The 15,383-nt window shown below is 54.7% G+C and overlaps 1 protein-coding gene and 1 long non-coding RNA gene across 3 annotated transcripts in view; one reads left to right on the top strand and one right to left on the bottom strand.

Annotated features, from left to right (window-relative positions):
- MAP2K3 (mitogen-activated protein kinase kinase 3) overlaps window positions 1–2,826 on the top strand; it is a 30,385-nt gene extending 27,559 nt beyond the window's left edge. For both annotated transcript variants that reach the window (XM_038151446.1, XM_038151448.1), the window contains exon 13: window positions 112–2,826. In XM_038151446.1, the coding sequence (XP_038007374.1) occupies window positions 112–195 (84 nt within the window). In that variant the 3' untranslated portion in view covers window positions 196–2,826. The remainder of the gene's footprint in view (window positions 1–111) is intronic.
- A 9,486-nt stretch (window positions 2,827–12,312) lies between these two features.
- Window positions 12,313–13,398, bottom strand: LOC119707017. Its single transcript, XR_005258659.1, has 3 exons — window positions 13,262–13,398; window positions 12,908–13,106; window positions 12,313–12,829 (listed from the first exon to the last, which is right to left on the bottom strand). It is a non-coding gene; the product is annotated as an uncharacterized LOC119707017 (long non-coding RNA).
- Window positions 13,399–15,383: the final 1,985 nt, after the last annotated feature.

The raw sequence follows: 15,383 nt of genomic DNA, 5'->3' as shown, positions 1-15,383 counted from the left end.
TGGTGTCTGTGGGAGTCTGGGGAGGAGGGTGGGGAGTTCACCTCCAGCAGCTGTGTGACATCCCCCAGGGTCTGTGGTGTCAGCTGACGTTTTCTTTGATCTCCTTGGCAGGAACACCCTTTCTTCACCTTGCACGACACCAAAGAGACTGACATGGCCTCCTTTGTGACAGAGATCCTCGGGGAAGACTCCTAACTCCCAGCTCCCAGCTCCCTGCAGTCCCTCCATCCCGGCTTCCCCGCAGGAGAGCGAGCCAGGACTCGAGTTCAAGGGGGTTTGCACAAATCACAAATCCACCTCCCCGGCCTGGGGGCATCTCTGGCCCCATCAAAATCTCTTTTCTCTTTGCCCTGAGGAAAAAATCCCCCAGGAGGAGCCTTTTGAAGCCAACACCTTCCCCACCAAGCCAAGGACTCTGAAGGCTCAGGAGGTCCCTGGAGAGGAGCAGTGCCTGAGCAGGCAGAGGGTGCCCGAGGCCACCTCCCCTCCCCAGTACCCAGCGCACAGCACAGGGGGTTGTGTTTCTTTGCTGTCGAGGAAAGACAGAGACAATCAGTGCTGCTGTGCTTCTCCACTCCTCTCCTGCCTGCCCAAAGCCCCTTCCCTGGAGTCTGGTCTTACTTGCCTTCCGTCTGTGCCTGGCTCTCTGCCCCCAGGAGCTCACACAGCTTTAGGGGCTCATGGAGCTCCCTGGGCTGCTGCTCACACCAGAGGAATGTTTTAATGTTTTAATGCCTGGCTCGACACCTTAAGGACCCTTTGAGGCAGCACCAGCTCGGGCATCCCCTCAATCAGTGCTGCTCTCTTGAGGAGAGGGGGAAAAATGCCTTTTTCCACGAGTCCACTGTGCCACAAGCTGCAGCCCACGCTGTCCCTACACCTGCCCGTGGGGCTTCACCCAGCATCCATCCCTTCCCTCGTGGGCACAGGGTGCTGGAGACACAGCAGCTGCCTGTCCTCCCTGTGGCCCTGGGCTGGGAGGTCACATCCCTGCCCCGGGCATCGCCTTCCACAGCCCTGGCTGCCTCCACCCTGCCTGGCTCCCTGAGAAGTCTCTGCTCCATCCGCTTTCCCGCCTGGAGCTGCTGTCAGACCTCGCACTGTGACACTGTTCCAGAGGCCAGACTCGCACCCCTGGTGTCCCAAACTGTCCCCAACCCCTGCGGGTGCCAGCGAGAGCCAAACCCCAGAGACTGGCCCGGGGCTGCCGGCGGTTGTACATTTGATGTCTATATATAAAGGACTTTGTAACGTGGTTCCTCGGTTTGATCTAACTCGCTATAAATTAAAGCCCTTCTGTGTGGGAGGAGGGAGGAGCAGTTCCTCCTCTGCTGACAAATCCACTGTGAAAACCTGATGTGTTTCCCCAAGCTCCCAGCCCGAGGAGCCAGGGGAGCAGGAGGGGGTTTCTGGCTTCTACTGTACATGATCACGGATAAACGCACCGGCTGTGGATTTTGGTTTGGGTTTTTTTTCTTTTCTTTTTTTTTTAATAATTGAGTTTTTCTGAAGGATTTTTTTTTCTTTTCTAATATATATTTGTGTGTGTGTATGTGTGCTCTATATATATTATATATTTTTAAATCAATGATGAATGTGTGGATGTCTATGTGGCCAGCAGATCTGGCGTAATTACATTTTTCTGGCTAAATTTGGGCAGGTGGGGAAGGGGTCACTAGAAAACACTCTGGCCTAAGATTACTTCTTTCTTTCTTTTTTAAAGAAATGCATCTATTTTTTAACTGAATCTTTTAAAAACGTTATTCCTGAAATTCATGCCCTGGAGGTCTGGATTTCAGGGTGATTTTCCAGTGTTCAGGGTCCCCCTCAATGAAGAATGATGTCCCCTTAAATTCATTATCCCCCCTCCTGCAGTCCAGGGTTTGATGCAGTGCTGGGGACCCCCTGCCGTGGAACTGGGGTGCTCCACACCATCTATCCCCACGAGCTGCTCTGGGAAAGCTGCTTTGGGGCAAATGGTTTCAACCCTTGGCTTTTCCTGTGCCACCCCTCTGATCCCCCTCCCTGAGTCAACAAACCCTGAGGAACCCAGCCCAGGTGGGGCTGCACAAACCCTGTTCAGCTTCAGTTCAACCCTGACCCCCAGCCCACCTCTGGATGGAAAATAAAGAATTGATTGATGTTCTCCATGTCTCCCTCCTCCTCATCCTGCTCTGCAAACCACCCGACACTCACCTGTACCTGCTTGGTTTGACAGCTTTGCTGCTGAGATGTACAACTGTATTTTTTCGTAGTTGGTTACTTTGGATTATTTTTGTTTTGAGTTGAGCTTCTGGGTTTTCTCCCTTCTTCTCTTTGTTTAAACCCTTTCCTCCTTCCTTTATCTCACCCTTTTTTGGTGCTTTAGGGAACGGCATTAATTTTTAAAAAATTTTTTTGCATGCTTTTTATTTTTTTTTCTGTATTTCTCCTCCTGGACAGAGTCCTGATTTCTGTGTTTTGGGATAAGGGAGCATCTGCCCTCTCAAACACAGGGGCGATGGCTCTGGGGTGGGCTTGGGCCCCTGGGGATGAGCTGAGGCTTTGCTGGGGAGGCAAACACACCGCACCTCCCTGTGCCATCTCCTCTGCTTCATTCTACACAGGTCTTACCTGTCCAAAGCCCGTGTCCCTTTTCACCTCCCTGCTTCCCTGTCCCACCTCGTTCCCTCTGCAGTGGCAGTCCCCCTGGGGAGGACCAGCTTGGCTTTAAGGTGGGCGAGGATTTGACTCGCATGGGAAGCCCCTCTCCCCTTGTATTTTTGGGAATGGTCTGTACCCCTCAACCCTGTCCTTATTTCCAATAAAATTCACCCTCAAACCTGGTCCTTGTCTCCTCTTGCTGTTTGAGCACCAGCTGGGGCTGTTTGGGGCAGCAGCTTGGAGGGGGATCCTGTGGGGTGATGCTGCTGCTGATTTGGGGATTGTACAAGCTGTGACCCTTGGGATGGGATCCCTGGAGCAGCCCCCTGGGACTGGGGGTGCAGGAGGCTGTGGAGGGCTGCTGGTTCCGGTCTGGGGCTTGCACAACCCGGGAACCCCAACTCAGCATCCCAGGGGTGGGAGCCCGGGGGCGCTGCCAGGGGCTACCCAGGGTCCTGCTGCTCCTGCGGCCGGGCAGGAGGCTGAGGCTGTGGGTGTCTGGGGCAGGGGGGGCTCACCATGCACCGGGGATCCTCTCGAGTCCAGGGTCCCGGGGCAGCAGGCGCTGCCCGCGGCCGCGAGGGGGAGGCAGCGCCCGGCGCCGGGACCCGGCGGGAGCGAGCGGGACACGGCGGGATGAGCCCGGACCCACGGGGGTGAGCATCCATGGGGACACGGCGGGATGAGCCTGGACCCACGGGGGTGAGAATCCACCGGGAAACGGCGGGATGAGCCCGGACCCACGGGGGTGAGCATCCATGGGGACACGGCGGGATGAGCCGGGACCCACGGGGGTGAGCATCCATGGGGACACGGCGGGATGAGCCCGGACCCACGGGGGTGAGCATCCATGGGGACACGGCGGGATGAGCCCGGACCCACGGTGTGAACATCTACCGTGACACGGCGGGATGAGCCTGGACCCTCAGGGATGATCCGGGACCCACGGGGGTGAACATCCACCGGGACACGGCGGGATGAGCCGGGACCCACGGTGTGAACATCCACAGGGACACGGCGGGATGAGCCGGGACCCACGGGGGTGAGAATCCACCGGGACACGGCGGGATGAGCCGGGACCCACGGGGGTGAACATCCACCGGGACACGGCGGGATGAGCCGGGACCCACGGTGTGAACATCCACCGGGACACGGCGGGATGAGCCTGGACCCACGGTGTGAACATCCACCGGGACACGGCGGGATGAGCCTGGATCCTCAGGGATGAGCCGGGACCCACGGGGGTGAACATCCACCGGGACACGGCGGGATGAGCCTGGATCCTCAGGGATGAGCCCCCACCGACGGCGGGACCGTGCGGAACTCCCCCTTTCCCTCCCAAGCTGCCGGGACCCCCCGCTCTCGGCACCTCCCAGCCCTCCCTCGGCCGGGATTAGGGCAGGGGGTCCGCGGGATCGTGCCCATGGGGGATGGAGCTGCAGGGGGGACTGGGAGTAAGGAAACAGCTCCCCTCCCAGGTATTTTCCCTGTCAGCCCTCTCCAGGCAGGATCGGGTCGGGGACATCGGGTCCCTCAAGCACCGGGATCTTGGTGGTGATGCTTTGCCTGGAAATGGGGCCGGGGGGGGGGGGTTCAGCGGTGCCGGGGAGAGCAGGAACCCCAGGAACATCCATCCGTGTGGTGTGGGGACACGCCCGACCTGCTGGGAGCTGGATTCTGCTCTGTTCCAATTACCAGCTTAATAGCTACATCGAGACCATTAAAAATGCATCAGTGCCTCCGAGGAAAGAACTTCAGGAGAAGTGGAAAATTCATCACTTTGAGTTCCCTTATTAGGAGAAAAGGTGGTGTTTTTTTTCCCCCATTTGTCTCAAACAGAGGCAAAAAGAGGTTATTTCTGCCTGGTGACTCCCCCTTGGGACTGTCACGAGGTGTGACCAGGCAGTGCCCAAACCTGGGTGAGAAGGACACAGCTCCTGCTCCTGAAAAGGGAAAACTCAGCACATCCAGCACAGGCAGAGGGCATGGGGACCTTCAGGGCTGCAGCAGCTCACTCCTCCTCAGATGAAGGGCCAACAGCTCTCCCTGGCCTGTGCTGAGAACGTGTTGGGAGCATGGTGCGATAATGAGCGAGGCAGAGACCCCAGGCTGGTGTGAAGGAGGGCTCTTCATTGCCAAAACCCCAGCCTTTTGAAGCAGCTAGCCAGTTATCATGGTTTTAAGGCACAAGATGGTTCCACAGGTACATGGTTTTAAGGCACAACAAGCCCAAGTCAACCAACCACCATACACCACGAAGTGGACACGATGTGGACATGTGGCAGTCACACAGCACATCTCTCTCACCTCTCACATCTCTCTCACCTCTCACATCCCTCTACCCCTACTCCAGCTGAGTCACTCCCCCACAGCTCCTTACTCCTTAGCCTGAGTAACAGGCTGGAGCCATCTTACAAGGCCTTTCCTTTCTAAAGCCCTACGAGCAGTGCCTCTAAAAGGGCAGACCCCCATGTGCTCCCCCAGTAGAGTGCAGGTGTTTGGACTGGTCATACTGGCCCTTTGCAGGGGGTGGTTCGTCAGGAACTGTCGTGGTAGGACAAGGAGTGATGGGTTCAAACTGAAAAGGGGAAAATAAAGGTTTGAAACACGTAAGAAATTCTTGGCTGTGAGGATGGTGAGGGTACTGGCACAGGTTGTCCAGAGAAGCTGTGGCTGCCCCATCCCTGGAAGTGTCTAAGGCCACGTGGGATGGGGCTTGGAGCAACCTGGGGTGGTTCAAAGTGTCCCTGCCCATGGCAGGGGGTTGGAACTGGCTGATCTTTAAGGTCCCTTCCAACCCAAACCCTTCTGTGCTTCCACTCTGTGGTGGTTCTCTCCAGGAGCTCCTGAGCTGGAGCTCACGCTGTTCCTAAGAGCCATGTGCGGAGGAGGGCTGGCTAATGGATTAGCAGGGGGTGTGATGATGCAGCCAGTTTTCTGGGGCTGAGGGTTATTTATTTTGCTTAATTTTTCTTTTCTTTTTTTTTTTTTTTTTTCTTCAGATAGTGGCTGAGCCCGTATCTAGGACAGGGACTGGGTTTTTTTTGGTTCAGGTGGCCTGTGGGCACCTTGTCGCTCGATAGTGTAAATTAGAGAGTTCACCCAGGCCAGGGGTTTGTACCAGACATGTTCAATCCTCCCCTAATAGCTGCCTCACCCAGAAACTTCCAAAGCTCTTGTAGCACCTAAGCACTAATGAGCTGAAGCTGCAGAATAGCAATGAAGCCTCAGGAATATGGATCAGCCTTCCCTGGCCCAGCCAGAGGCTCTTAAATCGTTTCCGCTGGCACCCAGAGGGACCAGGGCAGCCCAGCTAGGAGGGAAGGGTTTAAGTGAGGTCCATTGGGTAGAGAAGCCTTTGCTGCCCGTGAGGAGCTGCTGAGGATGTCTCCCAGCTCTCATCTCCAAACAGAAGTGTAGGTGGCTCGTGTTGAGGTGAGGAGAGCTCAAACTCTGGTTGAACCACTGGGATCCAGGTGCTTTGATGCCCTGCCTTTTCCCTCTGATAACTGATCATCCCTGGTTGATCTAAGTTTGTTTCTAAGTCTTGTTTTTACTGCTGGCTTGGACAAAGCATCTCCAAGCCCTGTCTGCCTGTCCCAGCAGCCTGGTTTGCACCTCCAGCCCCAGAGCGTGTGTATTTATGGAGTGAGCTGTGCCACCCATCCACGCAGAGCTGCTTTGCTGCTCCATCCCCTGGGAATTGTACAGCACCGACACCAACTCCCCATCAGCGGGGCGCTGGAAAGCTGGGGTGATTTCTGCTGGAGCCCCAAACCAGGGGGAAAACTCCGCGCTTGCCCAGCAACATCAACCTCCAGCCTCCCCTCTCAGCTTGAAACTCCCATTGATTTTTCCGAGGCGGGAATGCTGGTGGGGGAACGCGGGGGTGGGAGAAGGAAGCCTCAGCAGCACAAAGCCTGAAAATACCAAAGCTCGGCGCCAGCGCTCCGGGGATGACCGGGGAGGTCACCTGCCACGCAGGGAGCCCCGGGCCCCCGGTGGGTTTGCCGGGAGCCTTTCCAGCCCCTCTCACGCTGCGCTAACCTTTGTGGAAATGCCAAGCGGAGCTGGGCTGGATGTCTCCAGGAGCCGGGAGCGGCGGCGGGCGCTGCAGGCACACGGGCAGGGGGCTGAGAGCAGCCTGGCGAGCCGTGGTACCCAGATCACGCCTCGGGTGGAGCAGGGGACAGAAACCTCGCTGAGGCAAAGCCGCTGCCTTGATATCGGCTGTGCTTTCCTCGGTGTCGTTCCCCGCTCAGGGCCGCTCGTTCCTCCCGGAGGGATGCGCTCCCGATAGAAGCTGGGCTTTCGGACATAAACCCCGAGGTTTCAGACAAAAGCCCTGGATGGTTTCGAAGCTGCCCCGAGCGGTGTGTGGCTGCTCCGAGCGCCGCTCAGGGACGCGATCAGTTCGCGTTTCCCGGGTCATGCCGACCCTCTCTCCGCTCGGGCTCTGCCGAGCATCATCCCTGCAACAGGTCCCGCTCCGCGCCGCCCAGGAGCCGATGGAGGATCCCCAGGGTCCCCCAGGATGTGCCTGTGGTTTTGGGGAGCCCTGGCTGTGGCAGGAGGCGTTTGGCTCCTGTGCTGCTGCCCAGGGCTCTGTAAATACCCAGCAGCTGCCGGGGATCGATCCGGGCTGGCTCTGCTCGCTCCGGGCTCGGTCGGCAGCGCTGCTGGGTGGAATTTTGGGAGCCTGGGGTAAGGCAGGAGGGATGCGGAGGTGCTGGTGGCTGCCTGGGCTGTACTGGAGCGAGGTGTAGGGGTGGCGCTGGGGTTCCTCAGGCAGTGCTGCCTCCAGTTTGTCTTCTCATCCCGCTGTTTTTCATAGGGTTTGTGGTTTTGGTTTTTTTCCCTTAATTTATGCCGTGCCTCTTTTCAGGAACCTCTCCAAACAGCCCAAAAGTGGGCTTCTGGTGACTGCACCCCACTTCCCAAATTTTTCCTGGGCTCTGACCTGGCCCCTTTTGGCTCACAGGGGTGAGCTGGGGTCAGGACCTTCAGCTGTGAGGACCCTCCAGCCTCTCCCTCTCCTTTGCCATGACTCTGAGTGGAATCCACAGGAATTTGGGTTTGCTGTAGGCTGGAGCACCTGATTGCCCTGTGGGAACCTCAGCCAAGACTGGAAGGTTGTTTTTGGGGGTACAGAGCAGCCTCTGTGACCTGCATTTGGGGGATCCTTCCCCTCGGGGAGGGGGGGGTCTGTCCTCCCTGAGCCCCAGCAGCAGCAGGACGTGTCCTTTGTCATCATCCTGCCCCACCCTGAGCTTCTTTAATTACAGCTTTGAGAGAGATCTTCCCCTTTATTCCCCCAAATCTTCTCCTTAATTAAAATCTTCGATCTGGGCCAGCGGGAAGCAGCTGCTGCCTCTTTGCTGCAAGCTGCCAACCTGACTGTGGGCCACGCAGGGACAGTGTGGGGACAGGGGGCACTGCCATTGTCACTGTCCCACCTGCTGATGCCGAGGGGAGCTGGCTGCTGGGAGCCTTGCCCTGCCTGTGGTGAGGGCTGGAATCATCTGAGCTGGGACTGAGCACTGGGTTCCTCTGCACCCTTCCCACCGTGGAGCCCTTCCAGTGGGGCCGCACATGGCCCGAGTGCAACGAGACCCAAACCCCTTTTGGGGTTGCCCAGCTCCTGATCTGGAGAAGGGCTGGATGATGAAGGTGAAGCTGGGGCTGTTCCTTGAGTTTTGTCCTTGGGATCCACGATGGTCTGGCCATGGGCAGCTGTTTCTCATTCCTCCTGTCCTTCAGAGGAAGCCCGTTGGACCCGAATCCACGGCTGGCACCTCACAGGGGCTCGTGGGGACACCCCTGCCACGGCCTGGGGACATTCCCTGCCACGGCCTGGCAGCCTCCTTGTGTTTTCTCCCAGGATTAGCCCAGGGAGGTGACTTTATCCCTCCCTGCCTGCTCGGGGCGGGTGTTTCTGCAGCGTTCCATCGTCACAGCAACGGGGAAGCGTCGGGAACAATTAGTGAGCTGGTGGTGTCAGCTTTATCACAGCTGATGTGTCTCTTCTTAATGAAACTTGTGGAAGAGAAAAGCAGGGAAAAAAAAAGGAAAAGGCTGCTGACAACAGATGTATTATTTCACCTCAGATTTACTGGTGCATGCATTTTTCATTCATGGAAGAGGCTGATATGCAGATTTATTCAGAGCAGAGCAGGTACAACCCTTGGTGGATCAATTCCTGCAGCAGGCTTAGAAGAAAAGGATTTGGCTGAGCAAACAGCCATGCAAGGCACTTCCCAAAGCCAGCCCCAAATTTTGTGCCCAAGATGGGCTAAAAGGCCAATCATATTTTTTTTCCTTTTTTTTTTTCCCTTCAAATCCACTCACTTCAGCCTAAATTCTCTTCCTGTTTTTGGCCAGGGGAAATTTCCACTGACCATTGCAGCTTGTGTTTCCCATGTACTTCAGCTGGGGTGGCCTGGGTTGACTTTGCTCTTCCAGCTCTGCTTTACAGGGGGCTCAGTGTCCCCAGGGTGGCTTCACCCCTACCCTGTTTTGGAGAGGATGAATTTATATTATGGACTATATATATATAAAAAAATATAAAGAATTGTATTATTTATATTGAGATGGCTTCTTCAGGAGACCCTTCTTTGTCCTGGCTCCTTGGTCACCAAAGTCATACCTTGAACCTCAACACCAGAGCCAAGTGTCTCTTACTGGTGACTAAAATTTGGCCTCCAGATGAGTCTGAAGCTCTTCTCCTTCCATACACAGCACGTTGTGGTTTCTCTGTGATTTGGGGGGCTCTGCTCCCCTGGGGGAGGACACCCTCTGGAAGCCAAGTAGAATTTAATCTCCCTCCAGCAATGAAAGTGAATCCAAGGAAAGTATTTGAGGTGTTTTTCCCCTCTCATTAGGAATGGAAGACAGGAGTCTTCTGTCTTCTGGGTACTATACAACCAGCATGAATTATTTAGGACCAAGCATCTCTCCGATAAATAATTTTTTTATGTGGCGAGATTAAATCTGAATTTTTTAAAAAATATAATAACAAAAGCAATTTCTCTCTCGTAAGTCCTCATATTTCACCCAGCAAAGAGATCCCAGGCATCCATTCCTGTATTGATCAGCAAATAGGTCCTTTTATAGATTTAGTTCACCCAACCTTGTTTAATTTTGGATTCATTGATTCAATGCAAAGATCTAGATGAAAAGCAAGTGGGCTGTTTCCAGTGCTGGTGATGCTATTTTTAAATAAATCTAGTGCATGCTAAAATAAATATGCAAAACATTTTGTAAGGCCGCGTACGGGCGGGGAGACCAGATGTACTAAAATATTAAACAAACTTTTCCCTGGTTTCTCAAAATGCATGTTTTATTTACCAAACACCAGTGGAATTTAATCTCACCCAATGTTTGCTCCGACCCATTGTCTGGGGTGAGCAGGAACGGGGGACCTTGGAGGAACTGTCTGTGCAGTGACATTGGTGGCACATTTAAATGCAAAGCTCATTAACTGTGTCTGGGATTTTTTTGTTTGTTTCTCCCTTTTTTTATGTTCACGTTCCTTACAAGAGCAAGAGATGAAGCACCCATCTACAATTCCCTTTCATCTCCAGGCATGTTTCGCTGGGTTTTTTTTTCCCCCCCCTCTTCTCTTGCTCAGATGACAAAGTTTCTCATTTGGAATTTTATTTGATTTCAGAAGATGAGAAAGAATTAAAAGCGTCTTCAGGAGGTTGGGCTCACCTTACTCTATCCAGGATCCTTCAGAAGGAGGATGAGTGACTTGGCAAAGGCTCCTGCCCCCAAGGGATGGAGTTCATCCCAGGGTCAGAGCTGCATCCTGGCTTTTCCTTCACCTGGGGTGACCATCCTGCAGATCCTACAGATCCCAGCCTCCTTTCCTGGGGCATGGCATCCCACGCTGGGTGTACGTGCCTGTCTCCTTCCAACCCTCTGCTTTCAATCCAATCAAATTTAATTGAATTGTGGTTTTGATCACATCTGAAGGTGGCAGAGATCTTGCTGATAATCAGATTCCCATGGGTGAGGTGGAAACAGGGCTGGTGGGGGAGGGAGGAGAGGCAGGGGCTTGTGTGATGCCACTTGGTCCTCATGTGACACCAGGGAAGTGACACAGCAGCCAGGCTCTGTCCACTCTGGGGTCAGTCACATTTTGGGGATGGGTGAATTAACTGAATGTCCCAGTGGGGGCTGAACCCTGCAGGTTGTGTTGGTTTTGGTTAAAAAAAGGCAATTTCCTTGGCAAAACCTTCCACCTTGCTGCAGGCTGGAGCAAATCCAGCATCCCCCGGCACTCCTGGTACCCAGCCTGGCCTCACCCTGCCCTGCCTGGAGTCTGTGCAGGGATGTGCTCAGCTCTCTGCACATCTGCCACGTGTGTGGTGGCAGGTGGCAGCAATTAATTACAGAGATTCACGTGTGATTGACATGAATTCAACTGGAAGTGCAGCCCCTGGCATGGGGGGATGTTCCTTGTAGGGCCCCCTGCTCCAGATGCCTTTTTGTCAGCAAGGGCTTCATGGGGTGTTTGTTGTGTGTGTGATTTTGGGGGTAACAAAACAGGAGGGGCAGAGCAAGCAGCAGCCCCTCCTCCATCCCTTGGTCCTTGCCAGGGGCTTGGGCATAGCAGGGAAGGCCTTGGCTATGCTGAGACCCCAGGAATTTCCCCAGACTGGGATGAGAACAACATCCTCCACCCTGACCTCAACTTCTCCTCTGAGATGCTGAGGGACACGTGTGTCCCATTCCAGTGCCAGTGCTGCTGACCCCAGGGCACAGGGGGAGGAGAAGATGAGGGTCCACAGCCCAACCTGGCCCGTGTAGTGCTGTGGTGTGGTGCTGCCATTGCACCAGACCACCTTGCACTGGGTTTGCAGGGTCCCAGGACAGAGGCCTGGTGGAGCTGCTCTGCCTGAGCTCTCCTTGACCTGGCACAGCTCTGTTTCCCTTGGTTTGGGTGTTACAGCAGTTTTTCCCCTCGAGCGGGTGGCTGTGGCTAATTTACCTCGTTGCTGCCTGTGGTTCAATGCACACAATCTCCTTGGATCAGAGAATCCCAGAATGGTTTGGGCTGGAAGGGACCTTCCAGATCGTTCAGTTCCAACCCTGGGACAACTTCCACTGGACCACATTGCTCCAAACCCCATTCAGTCTGTCTTTGGACACTTCCAGGGCTGGGGACAGAAGAGATCTAAGACAGTGGACTGCCAGAGGAGGATGCCGGGCTGTAGCTGTGGGTGTACATGAGGAAAGAGAGACTCCTGCAAGGACCCTGCAGTGTGCTGGCTTGGTCCAGGAGAGGTAGCAGCAAGCCAAGAGACTCAGATATCCTGGCCAGAAGGATGAGAGATCATTGCCAAGACAAGCAGGTGTCCAACAGAGCAGCTCTGGGCCTGGAGGAGATGAGGGGAGACTGGAAAAGAACAACGAGGAAAAAAACCTGAGGTGTAAGGTGACAGCTAGAAATAGAAGGGAGCAAGTGATATTTATATCAGAGGTATCCTGGGGAAGGCATGAAGGAATCCAGCCCTGAGATCCCCAGCTCCTTGTGTTCCAACTTTTCCTCTCAAACCCAGCATCAAGCATCTTAAAGGCTCGTCTCAGCTCACCACGAGAGAGGATGGAGCTGGCCATGGCAGCCAGGCACTTCCACTGGTCCACTGGCTTGGTTCACACCTGCACTGGTTTGGTTCTGATCAATAACGAGCTAATTAGTTGCTATGGAAATGTAATGTGGGAGAACTTTGGGGAGGAGAAATTATAGGTAATTTTTATTTGTTTGGGCCCTGTTCCTATAGCAACAGGAGAACTTGTCACTGACTACCAGTTGGTTTCCATGGAGTTGGCTGCTAGTTCTGGGTTATTAATGCCTCCAAGCATGAAACAACTTACCTAGTAGGGCTGGTGGATTGTCCTCCATCATCCATGGGAACTTTGCAGTTTGCCAAGGTGAGGGCCGGGCTCTCGCGGTGGAATGTGCACGCTCCCAAAAGTTGGGCTGGAGTGTTCATCATCAACAGTCAGTGTGGAAGTGCTGGAAGGATCGATTATTCTGCCCCTCTCTTGAATTGAAGACATCGTGGAATGAATAATCCATCACTCCATAGCTTGTTCTACTCGCAGCGTTGCCTGATTTTTAATTGGATTTTCTCCGTCTTCGGCTTCCAGATGCTTGGCGTTGATCTGCCTTTCTCTGCTAAATTAAAAAGTCTTTTAGCACCTGGCAGTTTTGCTGTAAAGGGACTTACTGTAATTAAGTCCCTTCTCATCTCACCAGGACTGGTTCTCCTGAATGAAGCCGTTTGTTTTCCTCCAGCCCCTCTCCTGGCGCGTCCCCCGTTTTCGCGCTCCTCCGAACAAAAGGGATGTGGTGTCTGCTTTGCAGAGGGTTGGAGCTCTGTCGAGGGACCTCTCAAACTCCTCCAGAAGCTGAGCCTTGGAACCAGACCAAACACTCCTGAGCACTGAAGAGACTGGATTTGGGAGAGATTGGTTTTATGATAGGTTGTAATTTCCCTCCCACCAGCTAACTCCTCAGCTTTCCACGGGTGATAATTACCCAGTAGGAGCTAAAATGTCTCTCCCCACTCCCCCCTTATCAACCCATTCTCCACTTTGAAGGCATCACCACTTCTTTCCAGAGTGTCCTGGCCAATCTCTCGGCGTGCCTGTGCGTCCTCTGTTGTTTTGGAAGATGGTGCAACATCCACCACCTCTCCCCTTGGAGACCGATCTCGCTCCAGCTTTGAAGGCAAATAAGTTGATCAGCGTGTGGATAAACCTTTAATGATATTTGGCTGAGCACACCACGCAGTCGGAAGGGAGGCACGAAGCAAAGGGCAGCTCCTCACAAGCAGCCCTTCCTTGGATCTCTTGGCAAGCTCTGCTGCTGGCCCCCAGCTCTGCATGCTGTGCTCGCAGCTGCTCCGTCCCCGTTGGAGAGGCACGGCCCAAATGTCTCAAAGGAGGGTGCAGATGGGGATGGAGGATGAGTCTGAGGATGAAGGCTGGCTGTGGAGACGGGAGGAAAGTCCTGAGCCATCCAGGTGGGGTCTGGCTGGCAAAGACAAACCTTCAAGATGGAAGAAAGGCTTCATCCAAGAGTTTCTCCATCTCATTGGTGCCACTTGATTTGCAGATAAATTCTGTAAGAAATCCCTCTGCAAACTCTGCGTTTGTTCTTCCATACGTTTCTTTCCAAGAGCGGTACCCATGGAGGGAGAGGCTTGGGAAGTTCTGCATTTAGGCAGCTGGCTTTAGCAGAGACTGGCTGTTGGATGGAGAGTGTTAGCTGGGTGAAGGGGGCACATCCAGCACACCAGAACCCGGCTCTGGGTTGGGAATCCTGGCTGGGGACCCAGGAGATGGGGGCCGTAGGTGCCCAGCAGGTGCCGTGCTGGGAATGCACCGTGTTGTCCCTGCCTGGGGCAGCTGCTGGGGTCTCTCTGCCCGTATCAGTGTCGTGGCTATAAATAACAGGGATGTTCTGGGTGGTCACCTCCAGCCTGGCTGTGATCCATGACTCACCAGCTTCCTGTCCACAGCAACGCTACGGATTGACTCACGGCTATGGGAGTGTTTCACCCTGAGCCCACAGCCCTTTGATTTCACCAGACACCCTTGTGTGTTTACAAACCACAGATCTCCATTTGATCAGGGCTGTGAAAACTGGTGACATCCTGCAGAGCCACGCAGCAGATGATGCTTCATCCTGAGCTTCACCTGGTTCTCCTCCTCCCCTTCCCTCATGTGTGGCTGGAAAGAAATTCTTCCTGGCTTGCTTTGAGCTGCAGCTCTCCCAGGCTGGGCTTTGATTCACCTGTGTTGGTGCAGCCCCTTGAAAAATCAGTGTTTTCCCACTTAATGTCTCAGCCTTCCTGAGCCGGGAGCAGCCGTGGCTCTGCAGCAGAGCAGGCATGGGGCTGCATGGAGGTGTGGGAAGGCAGATGATGTGGCCCTTTTGAAACAGCACCTGAAGAGGGGTCTGAGCATGGAAATTACCCAACCCCTGGGAGGGTGAGACCAGCCTTTGGAAAATGGCTTTGAATCATGGAATGGTTTGGGTTGGAAGGACCTTAAGACCATCCAGTCCCAACCCCCTCATCATGGGCAGGGACTCTGTGTCCCTGATGACAGTGGAGCTGTGCTGCTTTGCTCTGAGCATCCGTCACCACCGCGGCACAGCGGGGGAAAGGATGGCGTGTGCCATGTCACAAGGTAAGGCTGGTGCCAGCTGAGAGAGCCGTCCCTCAGGGATGTGATGGCTCCTGGCACATCCATGTAGGTAGGGCTCCTCTCCTCCAGCCCATGCCCGAGCTCTGAGGGCCCTGGTGGAGGCACCTCGGAGGGGTGTGATGGGAAAGGCTGGCGTGGCTGTGGTGAGCACTGGAGATCCCGCCCGGCTCTGCGGGGACTGTGGTGGGAGGAGGACGCAGGGTTTGTTTGTATGACACACGAGCACATGCTTTTACTCTGAGTAACCTTCTCCTGGCAGAGAATGGAGCCTTCTACCATGCCCTGTGCTCCCAGGGGGTCCCTGGCAGAGCCATGGAACTGTGGGTGTCGTGTGCTGGAGCAGGACAGGCGCATCTAGCACCTGTCCATGAGAGCTGGCAGCAGAAGGTGGCCATGGAGGAGCTCCATGCTGGGACAAGCCTGGGTGGCTACTCCTTGTCATCCAGCAGCTCTGCCATGACTCTAACAGGCAGGTTTGGGTTGTTCTCCACAAAGTAGGCAAGACCTGTTTGGGT

This window comes from Motacilla alba, chromosome 14 (assembly GCF_015832195.1).
Source record: "Motacilla alba alba isolate MOTALB_02 chromosome 14, Motacilla_alba_V1.0_pri, whole genome shotgun sequence".
In the NCBI taxonomy this organism is placed as follows: Eukaryota; Metazoa; Chordata; class Aves; order Passeriformes; family Motacillidae; genus Motacilla; species Motacilla alba.
This window is presented reverse-complemented; position numbering and strand designations above follow the sequence as displayed.